This window comes from Astyanax mexicanus, chromosome 12 (genome assembly GCF_023375975.1).
Source record: "Astyanax mexicanus isolate ESR-SI-001 chromosome 12, AstMex3_surface, whole genome shotgun sequence".
NCBI lineage: Eukaryota > Metazoa > Chordata > Actinopteri > Characiformes > Acestrorhamphidae > Astyanax > Astyanax mexicanus.
In genome coordinates, this window is record NC_064419.1 from 26707211 (window position 1) to 26724959 (window position 17749).

A 17749-nucleotide genomic window follows, 5' to 3' on the forward strand; every position below is an offset into this window, starting at 1 on the left:
ATCCACTTACATACAGCGAGTGGAAATGGAGGAGCTACTGAACGTGATGTCACGTGAACAAGAAAGCAAAAAAACTCAGTGGTCCTAAAAAACTAATCTCGCCCCTGGATAGGGCTTAAGACTCGTCGTCCATTGCCAGTGTCTGTCAATCTGGCAACCCACGTGAGCAACCTTCGTGAAATATTTGATTACACGTAACTTTAGGGCATTTTAATTGATTAATTTATCATGAAATTTGGACACATTGTAAAGAACAACTGCCAAAGCACAAATACTCCTGAGCACCCAAAACTGTCAAAAAGTGTTTTTTTTTGGGTGACCGTGATCAGTGGTGGATTCAGGCTGTTTAAAGGGCAGGGGTGAAAAAATAAGAAAAATAGTCAGCTACTGCATGACATAGAGCCCCACCAGTGTGCAAAAAATCTATCACACACAAATTTAAAGAAAGCTAGTAATATTGCCTCCTTACACCCTGCAGTTGGGTGCAAGGGTTGCAGTTCAGACAGCATTAATCTGTGCTTTCTAGAGGGACTGTGCCTTAAATTGAAAACTGGAATAGATGGAAGGTTTGTGAAATGGAAACTATCATCACTGACAACACCTTATTTTTTCTTTTACTATCAAATACTGTGAATCTATTAATCTTTTACTATCAAGTACAGCCATCAGCCATGTCTTTTTCTGCTTTTTTTGTCTCTATGTCTCAAATGTTTCTCTCTCAGTTTATCTCCCTTAATCTCTCTTACTCTTTCTATTTTTCCCTCTCTCTGTCTGTCTCCTTTCTTTCACATGTTTATCACCACCTGTCTTTCTCTACCTATCGCTCTATGGGTCGTATTCCTGGACAGGGATTAAACCTGGGATAAAGCCTTTAGCCATTGGCTGTATTTTCCTTTCAATGCAAAAATCTCTATTCAAAATTCTGCGCGGTCCAGAAATAGGCTTAATCGCTGGTGTGGGGAATTTGCCCCAGTGTTCTGTTTTTCCCATTTTTACTTCTATCTTTTTTGTCATGTTCTATGTCTCCTTTTCACTCTCTGACTCTATTTCTCTCTTATTCTATCCATCTCACACCCTCTCATCAGCATTTATTATGCGTTTTGTATCCATGTAGTATCTGAATTTACTTTGACCGAATTCTGTGTACATTAAAATACATTTCCAATTTGATCAGGTAAGATTTGAATTTACTTTTCCATGTAAAATGCATACCAATATGTATATCACATTAATTTTACTTCCTGTAAACAATGGATTCTCATCAAAATTGTGCTTCGAGAGGGGTATCACTAGCCCTTTTTTTGTAGATCAAGAGTCCCAGCACCTCTAAAAGTAATAGTATTATCTTACTCTTTGGTTATATTTAAATCTAAGAAAGAATATACAATCATTTTCTCTTACTGCTCTTTATGCTGTTGTTGTTTGACTTTTTTTTTTTTTATTTGGTAAGCTAATGCTGCAGACTGGTAATCAGACACTGGTTAAACTTTAGTAAGAGTGGCTATTGGTGTATCTGTGGTGCTGTTGGCTTGTGTGTTTATATTAAAGGCAAAGTGCTAGACTAGTACTGTCTGTATGTGTATCATCTAATTCATGTTATCTATACTGAGTTTTAAGTAACTTTCCGCTTTTAGCTTTTTAAACACATGACTATAACCTCTAATCCCAGAATCACCGCTGTTAGGGGTAGTTCAGTTGTAAGAGTGGGGGTTCTATAAAGAATCAGAGCAATAAGCAATTCTTTCATTTCTGTAACAGCTTTACCAGATAATATGACAGATTATTTAAATCTAAAGGGCACAAACTCTTATATAGTACTCTCATCCATCAGTGAGCACATGCACCAGCAGACACACACTCACACACACAAGGTAAGAAAGCGAGGGAGATGGGAGATGGAGCATTTGTATTACCATTGTTTAGATAATCTGAACATTATTGGATCACTACAAAATACTGAAAACAGGATCTCTATATATATTCTCTTTCTCTGTCTGTACCTCTGTCTCCATCTGTCTTTATCACTTAGGCTCTCTTTATCTCTCCTGCTCTCTATTTTCTCCTTCTCCATCTCTTTCTCTCTCTCTCATACACACACACACATTGTTTCTGTCTAGATTCCTCACTTGTGGTCTCTGTGTCTCACTCTTTGCTCAGTTGTGTGTGTGAGTGTGTAAACAGTGGTGATGATGATGAAAGATAAGATGAAACTCAGCAGCTCAGTTTAAAAGTGAGACGAGAGAAAGGAGAGATAGATTTGATCTCAACTACATTCCTCTCTCCAGTCTTTCCCTGAACAGCAGCCGAGCAGCTTTGAGGATGAAGAGGATGGTGAGGATGAGGATGCTGAAGTTAACAGAGACAGGGTTAAACTCCTACCTGTTCAGAGCTGCAGGCTGTGTGGAGATCAGTGTGTGTTTCTCTTCAGTGGTTCAGCGTCCGGACTGAAACACTCACTACTCTACAATCACACACTCCTCACACTCTGCTCTGTACCAGCGAGACCCTCTCTCTGTGTGCAGCACACACTCTTGCACACACTCTCTCTTTCTCTCTCTCTCCGCCGAGAGGGGAGTGTTTGAACGGAGGATGGAGCAGCACCGTACATGCAGAGAGAAAGAGAGGGGAGGGAGGGAGGGAGGGAGGGGAGGAGGAGACAGTGTAGAGAGAAAGAGAGATAGAGACAGACAGGGTGAGTAGTAACCAGTGATAGGGGAGAGAATAGGAGAGAGAGAGAGAGAGAGAGAGAGAGTAATAGGGAGAAAAGGACTGATGCAGAAAGAAAGAAAGAAAGAAAGCAAGAGAGAAAGAACAGGAGAATGAGAGAGATACTGAGCAAGATGCAATGAAAGAAGAGAGAAGGAAAAGAGATAGATAAAGGGAAAGAAGACCATGAAAGAGAGATAGCCAAGAAACAGAGAAAAAGGAGAAGATGGAGGTTGCAAGAAAATGGAGAAGGGAAGAAAGCAAGAAAGAAAAAAAAGAAAGAAACAAACAAACAAAGAGGTGACGAGAGAAAATGAGAGACAGTCAGGGATCATAAACCTTTTAACTGGTAAATTTCCATGATTATTCCATGATTTCTCATGTTCTCAATGCAAATTTTCATGACCATACATTCTTTAAAGGACCAATACGTAACTAATGTTCAGTAGTGATAAAATGATCAGGATGTATCATCAGATATTAAGGAAACATGTTGAGTGAAAGCACTGGCAGCTCTTGTCAGCAGGGCTTCAGCCTGTACGTTCCTATTTCAAATATCCGTCCTGAATATTTGTGTTAGTTTTGTCCTCTGCCTCCGCCTGCTGCTCGTTCCCCAACACTTCCTCCACCCCCGATAAATGGAAACACACATTTGTGAATTGCACATTTCCATGACTTTACCAAAAAACGTTTTATTTTTCCAAAACTTATGGAAAATGCTATTTTCAAATTCCATGGCTTTTCCAGGTTGGATAGTGTGTTACAATGAAAGAAGAAAAGAGAGAAAGAGGGAAAGAACAAGAAAAGTATTTGTGGAAGAAGTATAAGGGAAAAGAGAGGAGGAGGGTGAGAGAGAAGGGAATATAAAAAAACAGGGAGAAAACACTGATATACTGCAAAACGAAAGAGGGAGGGAGAGAAAAGGAGAGAAAACAAGTTGAAAGAACAAGAGTTGTATTAGAGAGAAAAAGGGAAAGAGAAAGAGAGAGCACAGGAAAGCAAGGACGAGAGAGGGAGAAACAAAAAGAGAGACTGAAACACAGAAAAAAAGAACAAGAGAGGCAGAGAAAGAGTGAGAACATACAAAAATTAGGAGAGAAGAAGGACAGAGAGAATAAAAAGGATTACAGGGAAAGAAAAGTAAAGAAAAGAAGAAAGAGAGTAAGGGTATGAGTTGTAAGAGAGGGTATGAAAAGGCAAGGGGGAGTAAAAGTGTGAGTGATAGAGAGAAAATGAAATAGGGAAAAATAGTGAAAGGGGACAGAATCAGAAGGAGAAAGAATGAAAAAGAGTCTAGGAAAATAAGAAGAAAAAGAGGAGAGAGAAATAGAGAGTGTAAACGTGGGAGTGTGATGAGAGGTGAGAAGAGAAAAACAGCAATAAAATTATAGACAGAGAGAGAGAATGTGTGTGTGTGTGTGTGTGTGTGTTGGCTTTTATTGTTATAATATAGAAAAAAGAGAAAGTGAAAGCAAGGCAGAGTAAAAGTGTAAGAGAGAGGAAAAAAAGAAAGAGAAATACAACAGAAAAAGGGAAGAAAGTGAAAGGGGACAGAATCAGAAAGAGAAAGAATGGAAAAAAGGTGCAGGAAAAGAAGAAGAAAAAGAGGAGAGAGAAAGAGAGAATGTGAACGTGGGAGTGTGATAAGAGGAGAAATAGAACAATAGAAATAGAGAGAAAGAATGTGTGTGTGTGTGTGTGCTCTTTTTATTATGTTTATTACAGTGTTGGAGTGTGTGTTATGATTATGCAATCTGTGCTAGAAGGCCACTTGTACAGTGTGAAGGGATTTTTCAGGAACACACAGCGAACAGAACCAGCGAACAGCCGCTCAGTGTTATTCAATCAGCGGCCTGCAGCTCTCACTCCAGTATTCTCTACTGTTAAACACAATTCAAGGGTGTCCATTATTAATAGACAGAAACAACTCAAATCTGCTGCTGTGTGGAACTGATGTCGCAGTCAGGTGGTGTCTTTCTTATCAGGAAAAACTAAATATCCACCAGGAACCGCCACACCCTCTGAGTTCAGAACCTAAAGTCGGCCCATCAAAATAACCAATGCAGCTTGAGCTGACAGAGTTGTGACATAAACACTTTTCAATATGACTGAACAGTAGAACAAAGATATGATTCTAGCTGCAATCCAAAGTCTAGGCTTCACCCAAATGGGCTTCCTTTCTCTGCCTTTATAACATTAAAGACTAAATGTTCTGAACTAAAGGACCCTAAGTATACATCCAGGAAATGCAGCTGTTTTTACATAAGCATTCTGCACAGAAAGTGCATGTGAGGGAATCAAATTATATTAGGGTCAGTATACAGAACAACATCTGGCAAACCATATGTATTACTCTAGTAACAAGGGCACTAGTAGTGAAGGTAGTGTCTGAAGTTATGTGGTGCATTGGCTAAATGTGTTCAATGTAACAAATTTGCTATGGAAATAATCTACTGTAAAAAGTGTTGTTTACAGTATAATTTTATTTCTTTATTAAGGAATAAAATGAATATATTACTGTAACCCATAGCAGGGGTGGATCTGGGATTTTTCTGAGTAAGGGGCCATAGAGGGGCCAGGTATTATTTCACCAGTCACACTATGTTAAATCACTTAAAAATAATTTTTAAAAAAGCTTACACAGTAAAATCTATGGAGTTAATTTTGTGCAAAAAGTTTTACACAAAAAAATTAAATCTGCAATAAAAAAAAATGAAGAATCAAAAGGAAAAAATGTATGTTGCAAATATAAATTAGTAGTTTTATAATTAGTATTTTTTGGAGTTCTTTGGAGCTTATTTTATCTTATTTTACCTGTGTATAAGATATTCCTATTCGATTCATTAGCGCCACTAGTGTTAGAGCATGGAATTGCATTCACCTTTAGGGACAGGAGAGGGGCACTTTAGGGGGCCAATCAGATTTCAACTGGGGCTATTGCTCTTGTGGCCTCGCCCCTCGAACCGCAAGTGACCCACAGGTTACATTTTTCTTTTTCATGTATTTAAGTTACAAACATTTATTGTGTGTTTTACCGTAACTAATTATTGTATATAATAACAATTTGGTTAAGACTGCTATAAATAAGAGAAGCTTCAGGAGCTTCAAACACTGTAAAATAAATGCTGTAGTTTCTAATATAATAATAATAATAATAATAATAATAATAATAATAATAATAATAATAATAAGCTCCTGAAGCTTCTCTTTGACAGCTCAAATCCCATACCAGAGTACATGAGAAAAGAAAAAGACATTGACAGCTGAAAAAAAAAACAACTTAAGAAACTGAATAATTGTGCTGCTTAAAGTGGATTCCTGTTCCAGGTAGTTGTCAGGCTGTTGCAATGTGGCTGCTACATGAAATATTAAATAATATTTAAAAAGGTAAAGCACTCTGACATTTTAAAAAGACTAGATATATATATATATATATATATATATATATATATATATATTTTTTTTTTTTTTTTTTTTTTTTTTTTTTGCAGTTCATTGATCGGCTTTGTATGGGTCACTATGTAGCAAAATGTCTTACATTATTTTTGTTTAAAAAACTGTGTAAATCCCACCTGAAAACTAGAAAATATGTTACAAAGTCTCTTCAGTCACCGAAATGCAATAAGGAAGCACTCAGGAGCGCCCTCTAATACTTTTGTAGTTTAATGGGAGGAATAGAAAGGGGCGAGGCTTCTCATAAACTGGCACTGGTCCTGAATATTTTTTTTGATCTGTGAGTCACAGGCTGAACAAGGTAATACCCTAATTTTCCACTCAAGACAAGGCAGGAAAACGTTGAATACTGTGTTGTTGTTGTTGTTTTTTAATATATTTTTATGCATCTACAAATTAACAATAAAGAATAAATGGTCAGTATCTGTCAACAGATTTTACTGGCCCAGAGACATCAGCTTGATTTTACTGAAGGAAAAAGTTTTGGTTTGAGACTTTCTTACCCCAAATGATCATCTATGAACACACATTCACAACAAAAAAAAAACATAAATATATATATAATTTCATATGAATCCAAGTCTGTGTAGACTTGGTGTAAAGAAATGAAGTTTACCACTTAGACAGTAAGTCTTCCTGTTTTGGAAAATCACATGAGAAAAGTCAACATGAAAAAGGGTTTAATCAGCAGATCCCAGTCAACTCCTGTGGGGCTCACATGGGATTTGAAAGAAATGTGGGCTAGGTGGGTTTGAGGTGGGCATGGGTTCTGATTTAGTTTGTACTGTGTTTGTTTTGTGTTTTACTTGGACGCTGTGGGGATTCCCAGACTGGGTTCATCATTACAGCCTCAGCTCATCTTAAAGGAGAACATGCCATTTTATAGGTCTGTCTTTGTTGAAGAGCACACTACAAAGTATTTCAGCATGAAAACACACACTTCTAATGTGTGACAGTGTCCTGAATCATTACTACATCTCTGTTATCTGTTTATAACAAACCAAACCGTGTGAAAGCTGTGATTATTATAGGTGTTATTATACACCTTCCACAGTACAAATAAATGCACTGGGGGCACATGGTTGACTCCTTCAATATAGTGGCTGGCTGCTATGTCAGGAGGCAGCCTATGTAGCGTCTATGTATACTGTATATGTCTTCGGTGATGGTTAATACTAGAGTATTAATAATAATAATAGAGTGGGGGTGGGCTTTCAACAAAGGTTAGTACTCTTTATCATGTTTTACTACACCAGAAGTCAATTTTACACTGGAGTTCTCCTTTAATCTCACACGTGTCTCATCTAGGCCTGTGTGCAGTGTACATCTCAGTTAGGGACCATATTTAATCCTGTTGGGCCTCACCATTATGACAAAGTACAGCACATATCTTTAGCCAACATGTGTTAGTGGAGAACCAATACAGACACCGCATGTCCATGTTATCTGGGATATTCATATCTGGTACAATATTTTACAGACAGACATATTAATACCCTTAATGTATTATGTAAATCACATATCTTCCTCAATATGAGGTTCTTCTGACGTTGATATTATATCCTTGCTTTGCTTTCAGACAAAAACAGCATTTATTCACTAAATGTGCTTCACTGTTCTGAGCTGAACCTATCGTCTGTTTTAACTACAGAGGAAAACGTCCAGGTGGACATTTTACCTAGTGACAAGGAATAGCGATTTTTGATTGGCTGGAAAACAGTGAGGGGTGGCGCTTCACCAGCAGTTATGAGGCGTAGGCTGACACTTTCGGTTTAGAAACGCGGCGACTGAAGAGGAGAGAGGGAGCTTTACTGCGTCATTCCGAACAGTCCGATTAAAAACCTGATTTATTTGGTAATTAGTGGATAAGCAAAGAGAAATAATGAAGCTGATGCTTGCCTGCGTCGTCTTCGCCTTCCTGGGCGTCAGTTCCTTCGCTAAGGAGTGTAAGTATATTAGTTAGCTGTTAGCTTACCAGGACAGTAAACAAAATAGTTATCTAAGCTAAGTTCGTTAGCTAAGCTAGGTTAGCTAACAGGCTTTCTGAGCCTATTACAGCGCTGTGTGGTTTAACTCGACGATTATCTATAATATTTTATTTTGCTTTAAACATTTCCAGTAAAATGTTTATCCAAACGTATAGCTAACTATTGGTTAACTACTTCGTTCTAATTTATTTCTGTGAATTGTAGCTAAAGATATGAAAACAGGAAACTTTTGATAAAACTATAAAACATATTCAGTAGTAAGTTATAAGTGTGTTTATCAATGTGAAGAATTAAGTTTTTTTTTTTTTTTACCGTGTTTATTAGTTCTGAACTGAGCTGAGGCCTGTGTTGTTTTCGGAAATCCCCTCGCCATTTTACTTTCACTTTACAATTCAAGGAAATATATCCTAGCTAGTTAGCTAATCTATTTGCTTAGGAATCAATTAATGTTAATACCATTTGAAACATGAACATTTGCTTGATAGAAAAAACTTGTCAAACCAGTATTATATTTTTTTATGCTATTTCTTATTTTATTTATTTTTTTGATAATGTTTGATTTATTTAATGACCAATAAAATTCATCAAATCAATTAACCGAATATAAATTCTGAATAATGTATGTAAAATATTTTACCAAAAACAGTGGAATCTTTAGGATCAATGCTAAAACAAAAGTTTGTCAGAAGTTAGTCAAAACAATGACAACATGGCGGCAAGTACCAAAACAAAAAAAGTATTGTGACAGGTTGGTTTTCCTTTCTCTTTGCTGCATTAACGCATGTTTATCTATCAACTCCTAGCTCCACCAAAGGTCCAGGTCTACAGCCGTAACCCTGGAGAGTACGGAAAGGAAAATGTTCTGATCTGCCACGTAAGTGGCTTCCACCCACCAGACATCACCATTGACCTGCTCGAAAATGGGGCTACAATTCCCAATGCCAAACAGACCGACCTGGCCTTTGAGCAGGGGTGGCAGTTCCACCTGACCAAGAGCGTAACCTTCACTCCCAAATCTGGAGTGATGTACAGCTGCAAAGTCCGACACATGCAGACCACCAAGACTTACAACTGGGGTAAGAGTGCTGCCATAATAATGTCCTGAAATTCATAATGTAATGTTAGCTGTTTTTCATTTTTTAAGCGTGATATCTTAATTTTAAGTGCTCGTTTTAAGTAAAGACATTATTAATTAAAACAAATTAGTTAACCTGAGATTATAATTATCTTTTTATAAATATATAACATTTTGGATTAGTTATGGCGAATGCTTAAGATTTCAGTGAACATGTTTTTTTCTTCCTTGCAGAGTCAGATGAGTAAACCAATATCTGCAGCCTTGGTAATTATTTGTTTTATTTTTGTATTTATTGTACTTTAAAATATATATACTTTTTAAAATTTATTTCAGTAGCCTAAATTCCATGTTTCAAATAATCAAAAATTATGAATTGTTTTTTTTACTCCACAGATTCCTGATGCAATATGTTGGAGTAGAATTGGCTTTCACTATGCATTGACTTCAGCGATATCTTCGGATTGCAACACTCTGACCAAGACATTAATACATTGATCTGTCTTTTAAACCTATCATATTGTTAAATAACTTTCCATAATCAAGCACGCATAACAATAAAATCCTTTAGTTTCTGGCTTTGCTCTTACATACTTTTACATTACATAGATTAGGGACATTTAGAAATTTCAGTGAAGTTGCATAGTAAATCACAACGGTGTCTTCTGTGTGTACATAATCTGAAAAATTGTGTATACATAATACTTATCTTGGTCTGCTTTTCTGTATAGCTGATTTGTTGTTTAAACCTTATAAGGTATTTGTGGTTTTTTGTTTCTGTTATATTTTTATGAACTATTAATTTTTCTTTAAAAATTGGAAAAGGAGATTGTAAATGTATGAATAAAGCAAACAAAGTTTGTCAATAAATAAATAAAATTCCTCCCTACCTTTTTGTATTTATTTACTTACATTCAGGTATTCTGTTGTATTTTTGCTCTCTGCTCTTACATAAGCTATCAAGCAGTTCATACTCAAAAGTAGTTTATGTATTAATAAGCATTTAGAAGATCAGTGATTTTAACTGTAAAACCAAACATAAACAAGATAAATAAATAATACGTTAAATCTGAACACAAAGGTGAGTTAAAACAAGCATAGAAGTGAATATAGAAGTTAAAGCCAATTAGTATCTATAATATTAATAGTATAAGTAAGAGTAAAGTTAATTTACAGTGTTACTTTTTGAAAGGGTGACCTCAATATAAAAATATTTGAATCTAAAAGATGAGCAAAGCTTTCTAATGAGGATAGACTGTATTTTTCACACTTAAAATTCTTCAATTTTAACAAAAATCGCCAGTGCGATTTTCAATCCAGTTGTCTTGCGTATGAATTTTACCAATCAGGTTATAAGAATCAGTAAATTCACTCCGCTAAAGTGCAGCGTTATACAGACGTTTCTGTTTTGTTCCTTATAGTGCACAAAATATGTTAATGTTGCATTTTAAAGTCTTTTAAACAGTGACCTGAATAAAGATTGAAATATTTTTGAAAACAAAACAAAAAAACGCATTTAAAATATTTTTAAAAATGAATCAAATCTATTTGAAAAGTGATTCAAATTACTTTTCACAAACATTGAAAACATTTTGAAAATTGATTCTAATCACTTTTCATAGGATTGAAACCACATCGGAAAACTATTTAAATTACTTTTAAATCAAATCAGATTTAAACGTTTATTTAAATATATGACCAAAAGACCAGAGCCATCTAAGGAGGGTGATAACAGTGCAGTCTAGTCTGTTTGACAGCACTTTAAGACTTAAATGAGGAAAACTAAATATTATGTTTAATTTAAATTTTCTATTTTTAAATTCAGCCTTAAACGGTCAAAAATAACAGATACATGTTACACTGACCTTGGTTTTCCTGGCAAGCAGCTTATTTACTAGCTGACTCTAGCATTTATCTAGTGTAGTGGACAAGTGCTCAGATTGGGACACAGCCGGTGCTCGTTTTTTTGACGTCACGTCCGTGGATACCACAGATTAGAAGCTAGCTAGCTAACGCTGGAGAGTTCTCCTCTGTTTAATTGGTCTATTTATTTATTTCTCGCTTTTTTATTAACAAACACCCAATGAGAAGATGATCCTCACCGTTAAGCCGCTCCAGGGGAAAGAGTGTAATGTGCAGGTGAGCGCTGGACTGGGCTGTGTGTTTTAGAGCGGGGCGCTGCTCTCTGTTCTGGGGCTCCCTCCTCCTCTTCAGCCGGCTGTCTGAGTAACGTTAGCTTAGCTAACCCCAGCGAGCCAGCCCGATTACACTGTGTTAAACCACTGAAGAGTTCTTATTTAACACAGAAAACGGGGTTCGACCGTCCAATTAGGGATAATAGCACGTATATAGTGATAGTTTATTGGTTTTTATCTGGATTTTAGAGAGCATTTCACTACACTGTAATAGCAGCGCTACTAGCGTTAAATAGCTAAGCTAAGCTAATTACGTAGATTGTGAACTTTGAGGTTTTAGCTCGCTAGCTAACCGGTGTCTTGTCGAGTTGTGCTAGCTTGCCAAATTGTACTATCTTTGTGTAAGTTATATTTAAACGTGCAAATACAAAAATAGGCACTCTTTTAGAAATATGCTTCCAACAGGATATTTGGATAAGCTAACTAACTCTCTGTATCAAAAAGTAAAGTTAAGGCAGTAAGACGTCATAGGATAAACAAATAAATACATATAATATTTTAATTGCTTATTATTGTTGCTATTTTTTATTGTTAGTTACTGTTTACATTTTTGTATCACCCAGGCAAAGAAGGTAAACTGAAAAATGGTAGTTAAATCATAAACACGTGAAAATATTACATAAATTGTAGGTCCACGCAGGCGCAATGGTGGTAAAAAGCATATATCGATGGGTAGCACAACTCAACAGAACACCCCGGCGTTGAGCCTAAAATCGAGCGTGTGTTTTTACTATACTAGAATTAATATACTTAGTACTGAAAATGTTTAAATAGCGGCCAAACTGTAAGTTTTGTTTATAGCTTTATTTTATTGAACTTTTAATTTACTGGACATTTACAAGCGTTAAGTACGCTAATAACTAGCACAGTATGAATGCATAACCAATAAATATTAATAAAAACAATAGGCCAAAATGCAAAGTACTTAGTACTGAAAAGGCAAAAAAAAAAAAAAAAACAGGCAACTAAACCAAATTATTATCCTTAACAATTGCCAAATATCTACTCCACCCTTTCACTTCCTATAATGTATCCAATCTCCTGTATTTACCCTCTGGAGTCCACAAAAGTAGATATTTATTTTTGCTTAATATTGATTAAATCTCATAACTAACTTTCACTACTCATCCCTCTATTTCTCTTTCTCTCTCACTCGCATACAAAGGCATTAAAACTACTCTAAGGTATTATTATAATGTAAAAAAAACTAATGATTAATTACACTAAAAATGATTATACATTAATTTTGTCTTCCTCCCAAATATATAGTACAACCAAAAACAGCATTTCATTGTTTTAATCATGATATCAATCATCTGTAGCCAGATGACTTGTCATGTGTCAGTGTTATGAAACTGATCAATCGAAACTTTCTGATTGTTTAATTGTTAAATGACTTTAAATTCTGTTTTTCAATTTCTATTCCTTCTTTGCCCTGGTGCTTATACATAGCCTCATAACTTAATGTGAGTCACAAACACTCTTTTATAAGATGCAATCGAAATTGCAGACTTTACAGATTAATGATTTTTTTTTTTAAGAATCTTTATCATTCAGGAAAGCCAGGTAGGTTTACCCTTTTTACATCAGAGAAAAAGGGGGTCTGCATTTCTCAAAATTTTCTTGAGTACCCTTTAAGTGTGTGAGATTTTTTCTAATTCTACACACAGTAAGATTGTTTCAATCCAAAGAGCGTGAGAGGGGGATGCAAGGGATTTACATTTAAGCTAAATTAATCTTTTTGCCAACAAAGTGGTGATGGCAGTCAGATAACTGGTCATTTTAGTCAACTGTAGGATGAATGAGGAAACCCCAAATAATGCACTAAAAGGGTCTGGATTAATCAACATTTCACTTACAGCTGTACGTTTTAAAGTCTATGTAATATGAAGTCCCTATCTAGCTAATTAAGCTAGCTAGTTTTCCCTTGTATATGCTTTTTAGCCTAACTTAGCTAGTACTTTCTCACATTACAAATCAATGCCATGAAGTTTTTACTGGTAGAAAACTAATTTTAAATATCAGCTGTAAAATAATATCCCATCTACATTTCTATAAAGCTATTGTGACTAGACACATTACTAGACCAGCATATCCATAAAGCAATTTAGAATAGTCATAAGTTAGATTTGATTCACATGGAATTTCCCTCTCTCTTATCTCGCTATCTCTGTTATATAATTTTATGTCACTGTAACATTTATTAGTTTAGTCTTACAACCGTTTGAGGCTGAATTTGAAAAAAAGAAAATTGGGTGTAACACTTCATTGTTAAATTTTTTCCATTTGGTATTGTGAAGAAGAAATGTTTTTTCATTATTTTTATGTTTTATGTTTTCGTGTTTTTCATTTTTGCCTCTTAATCAGAATTTCAGGAAGAAAAAAAATGTATGTTTCTATTTTGTAACAAAAGTCTAATGATATAATCCAACCTACTTTTGTTATAAGTTGTAAAAATGTGCCTCACTTGCCACATAAATTCAGCAACCCCCAAATAAGAAAACAGTTGGTGAACATCAGAATCATTGTGAAAACTGCTTATATTGGTTTTAATAAAGTTTATTCACGTACAAACAGTGGGTGAATAAAGCCTAAGGTGTTTCTGTTGGTCTAATATCCTAAATAATAATATTAGCTTCATATGATGGTTAAAATGTAATAATTAGGCTGGGCAATTTGACCGTCTTATTATTTAATTTTAGTTTACCGAGTATAAAAATAAATAAATCTGAGATCTACCTACCTCAAGACATAGTGTACTTTTCTTCCTACATAATCTTTGTGTTTGGTTCACAGGTTACAGAAAATGAGAAAGTGTCAACAGTAAAAGAGTTAGTGTTTGAACGTCTGAACATTCCACCAAACCAGCAGCGATTACTCTACAAAGGAAAAGCACTTGCAGGTAGGTCTGATCTCCTACACTGCTGCACTTTGTTTGGGTTGTACTTCATTGAAGCCAGGATTGAGATGTACTCAATTTTTGTGTTGTTAAATTTGGGACACTCAAGGAAAACTCTTTTTTTTTAAACATATTTAAACAAATGGACAGTTGTTGTCAAAAAACGCCAGGGCAAGACCGAATTTTGGACCAGTTCTTTTGGTACAATGTGCTGTAAATGTTTCAACTTTTGGTTGAATAGTCATTTATGGTTTACTGTTGTGTTTTTCAGATGAATACAGATTAAGTGATTATTCCATTGGTCCCGAGGCCAAGCTCAACCTGGTGGTTCGTCCAGCAGGAGAGAGGAGCAGCGGGGCGGCAGTAAGCAGCAGCAGTAGTAGTAGTAGCAGCACTGATGGAAGCAGTGGAGTTTGGCAGATTCTGTCCACGGTTCTGGCCAGGCATTTCAGTCCAGCGGATGCAGCCAAGGTGCAGGAACAGCTCATTAAGGTAACTTGCCCTGATAAAGTACTGGGCAATGAGGTGTGGGTATATTCAGCACTGTTGGGGAGTAGACATTATTTAACACCCTACAGCTCTCCCTACTGGCCTATGTTTAACTGTAGCGTAAGCTAATGGTGTGTAAAACAAATCAAATAATGGTACATAGAACTGGTGCAAAATGATATTTGGAGAAAACTAATATTGCAGTAGTTTTTTGTGCGATAATTGAAAATACAGGAATTTTCCCCAGCCAACATTTCAGAGCATTAATAACACGCTGGGTATATTCAATATTAGTAAAAAAAAAAAAAAAAAAACTATGTTGAGTAATAATCACTTCCTGCAGTATTGCGCATGCTCACATTGTAATGACTTGTAATAATATATTGTGCATAAGTGTTGGGAGGTTAATCAATTTAATTTGATTAATTGAATTAACATTTTAATGCAATTTTGAAAATGGGATAATAAACATTGTACATCTTTACATATAGAAGCGGCCATAGGGAATCTCCGTAGACATCTTCTGTCAAAAACCTGTAAAGAAATAAATGCTTAATTTTAGGCTCTATTTATCAAATTAGGTTTTTCTATTTTTGTGAGTCACTGACCCTTTTTTCTTTTCTTCAGGATTACGAACGCTCCCTCAGACAGCTCAGTCTAGACGATATTGAACGTCTGGCCGGACGTCTGCTCCACCCGGAGACAGAGGGAATGGATACATCTTACATGGACTGAGACCAGCTAAATAAAAGAGCACACTTATACGAGCAGTTCAGAAAGAGACATACATTGAAACAGCTGCATGGTTTCAAAGGCAGAACAGAGGGTGAAGGTATGCGTAAGGACATTTAGGAAGAAGAGAGCCATATGATCATATTTGCGTATTTCAGAGTTGGCGAATGTGGGTACCATGTATGCCAGACAGTAAATATTAAGAGAAAATTCCTTACTTGTCTGTTGAAAAGTCCATTGTCATTTTGTTTTTGAGCAGTGTAATGGTAAATGTAATAAGCAGTACTTTTAATTACAATCCCTCACCCATTTTACTCCAAACCCTACAGAGCTGAAGTACAAGAAGGTGACCACCAGCAGTACTGAGCTCGACCTTCTACAGTGGTTCTTGGTTCTCATTGTTTATGCCTTTATGAGGCTTTTTAGCAAGGCTATTTTGAGTAGCACAGGATGGAGGACATGGTCTATAAACCTGCAGTGGTGAGGTTGTATAAATAAGCCTAAAACACTCAATATTGAGAGCTGGTATATACAGTATACTAAGATGATCATGCAGAAATGTAACCAAAATTAAGTTGCACACAATTTTGGTATACTTTTTTATCTTTAAGCAACATATGACTTACAGTTTCACTACGCATTCGGTATTTTACATCCAGCTTTGTCTTTTCAACTTAATTTAAAGTTGAGTTTTGGCTGCTACACAAACGTATTTATGGTAGTCAGAAGAGTTACATCCATCTTAATCACTACTGATCACAATTCAACATGTGTGTGGCCATATGAGGGCAAGTGCTCTGACTTTGTAAATACTGTGTTTATATTATTAAAAGGTTAAAAAAAAACTCTACTTGTCTGGATTTATTAAAACATCAGGCTCCAACCATGAGGCTGAACTTCATGGGGGAAGAACTGTGACACTATGAACACTTTGGTCATAAATGTATCCTCAGCTTTATTTGTCTATTTGGCTTGGAAGATTACACTAACAAGTTACAAATGGCATATTGGCCAAGGACACCAGTTTCAACTTGTAAAACCAGTGTTTAAACCAGTGGTTCTCAATCCTAAGGATATTCCACAAAGCAGGATTAGGCCTGGACTCTGGATTTAGTCTGTGCAATTAGAGAAGAACTGAAGGACATTCATACTGGACAACAATCATCTTCATTATCTGGCTAACTAAGAAGTTTTGCCTTGAGAAATACCATTCTTGTCCCAAGGTACGCCTGGCATCAATTGTGAGCAGGAGAATCACTGATTAGACAGATAACTTGAGCTCAAAGTTCACAGACAGTTGTTCAAATGGAATGCTTAGATCTGATATTAGGATCATGGTTAGGATCATTGTTAAACTGAGAACTCATACTATTTTAGTAGAATTTAGCCAGAAATCTTGGCATGAACCAAATACTGTCCAGATTTGTTTTCTTTCGTTTGACAGTTGAAACTTGAGCTTAACTTTAGGCTCAAGTTATTAGGCTAAACCTAGAAATCCTCTTTGTGTTGTACCCCACTTAGATGGCAGGTGTGCATCAGCGTTTGCATACAGTTGCACCTATTTTTTTCTCATTAGACATGCATATATTTAAGCTTAAATTATCTAGCTAAACTGGGAAATCCTGCTTTGTGTAGTACCCCCTGATGGCAGGCGTCCAACACAGTTTGCTTATAGTTAGTAGGTCTCTGCTCAATCATAACCAGTAAGTGTTTCACAAAAGTTAACCAGGTAACTTGAGTCTAAATAAAGAAGACTGTCCAGTAGGAATTTACTGTACCTTTATTATTGTTAGTTTCTTACTGGACAGGCTAAGCTTTAGGCTTAAGTTATCTGAGCAAAACTGAAAATATCCTGCTTTGTGAAGTACCCCCTAGATACAGCAGATGCAACTGAATATTGGACTCCAAGGATAGAACTGAAGACCCCTAGAATATAGAATGTAGGGCAATGGTACTCCAGGACCAGCATTAAGGCGCACTGGTTTAAACCATTCGTTTCTCATTTTGCCATATAAAACTGAACTTTTCTGGTATAAGGTATGTATATATATATTAATACAAGTACAACATGTAAATGTACAAAAGGCAAAAAAATCAAAACATGAAAAGACAGGCTATGAATGAAGACACTTGAATGTATCTAAAACTCTGTGCTTCTGCTTTTGCCAAATCCACTGAACTGTTGATCTAGCCATGCTCCGCCCACAAATGC

General features: G+C 35.9%; 3 protein-coding genes across 3 annotated transcripts in view; 2 read left to right on the forward strand and 1 right to left on the reverse strand.

Annotated features, from left to right (window-relative positions):
* Positions 1-2564, reverse strand: part of prkg1l (protein kinase cGMP-dependent 1, like) — a 71909-nt gene extending 69345 nt beyond the window's left edge. The window contains exon 1 of the mRNA XM_022671126.2: positions 2380-2564. The gene's annotated coding sequence lies outside the window, so the exon portion shown is untranslated. The remainder of the gene's footprint in view (positions 1-2379) is intronic.
* Positions 2565-7913: 5349 nt separating this feature from the next.
* On the forward strand, positions 7914-10111 carry b2ml (beta-2-microglobulin, like). Its single transcript, XM_007235489.4, has 4 exons — positions 7914-8105; positions 8951-9223; positions 9457-9489; positions 9619-10111. Exons 1-3 carry the CDS (start codon positions 8042-8044, stop codon positions 9468-9470), a joined length of 351 nt encoding a protein of 116 aa, XP_007235551.2. The 5' UTR covers positions 7914-8041; the 3' UTR covers positions 9471-9489; positions 9619-10111.
* Positions 10112-11175: 1064 nt separating this feature from the next.
* Positions 11176-17657, forward strand: ubl4a (ubiquitin like 4A). The gene is made up of 4 exons (XM_007235488.4): positions 11176-11361; positions 14214-14319; positions 14588-14808; positions 15433-17657. The coding sequence occupies exons 1-4, from the start codon at positions 11314-11316 to the stop codon at positions 15538-15540; spliced, it is 483 nt and encodes a 160-aa protein (XP_007235550.2). The 5' UTR covers positions 11176-11313; the 3' UTR covers positions 15541-17657.
* Positions 17658-17749: the final 92 nt, after the last annotated feature.

What these genes read in the sequence shown, in the direction of transcription:
- b2ml (XM_007235489.4), top strand. Translation starts at nt 8,042, where the DNA reads ATGAAGCTGATGCTTGCCTGCGTCGTCTTCGCCTTCCTGGGCGTCAGT. An exon ending in CAGTTCCTTCGCTAAGGAGT is followed by an intron (nt 8,106 to 8,950) that starts GTAAGTATATTA and finishes ATCAACTCCTAG; the next exon opens with CTCCACCAAAGGTCCAGGTC.
- ubl4a (XM_007235488.4), top strand. Translation starts at nt 11,314, where the DNA reads ATGATCCTCACCGTTAAGCCGCTCCAGGGGAAAGAGTGTAATGTGCAG. An exon ending in CAAAGGAAAAGCACTTGCAG is followed by an intron (nt 14,320 to 14,587) that starts GTAGGTCTGATC and finishes TGTGTTTTTCAG; the next exon opens with ATGAATACAGATTAAGTGAT. An exon ending in TGCAGGAACAGCTCATTAAG is followed by an intron (nt 14,809 to 15,432) that starts GTAACTTGCCCT and finishes TCTTTTCTTCAG; the next exon opens with GATTACGAACGCTCCCTCAG.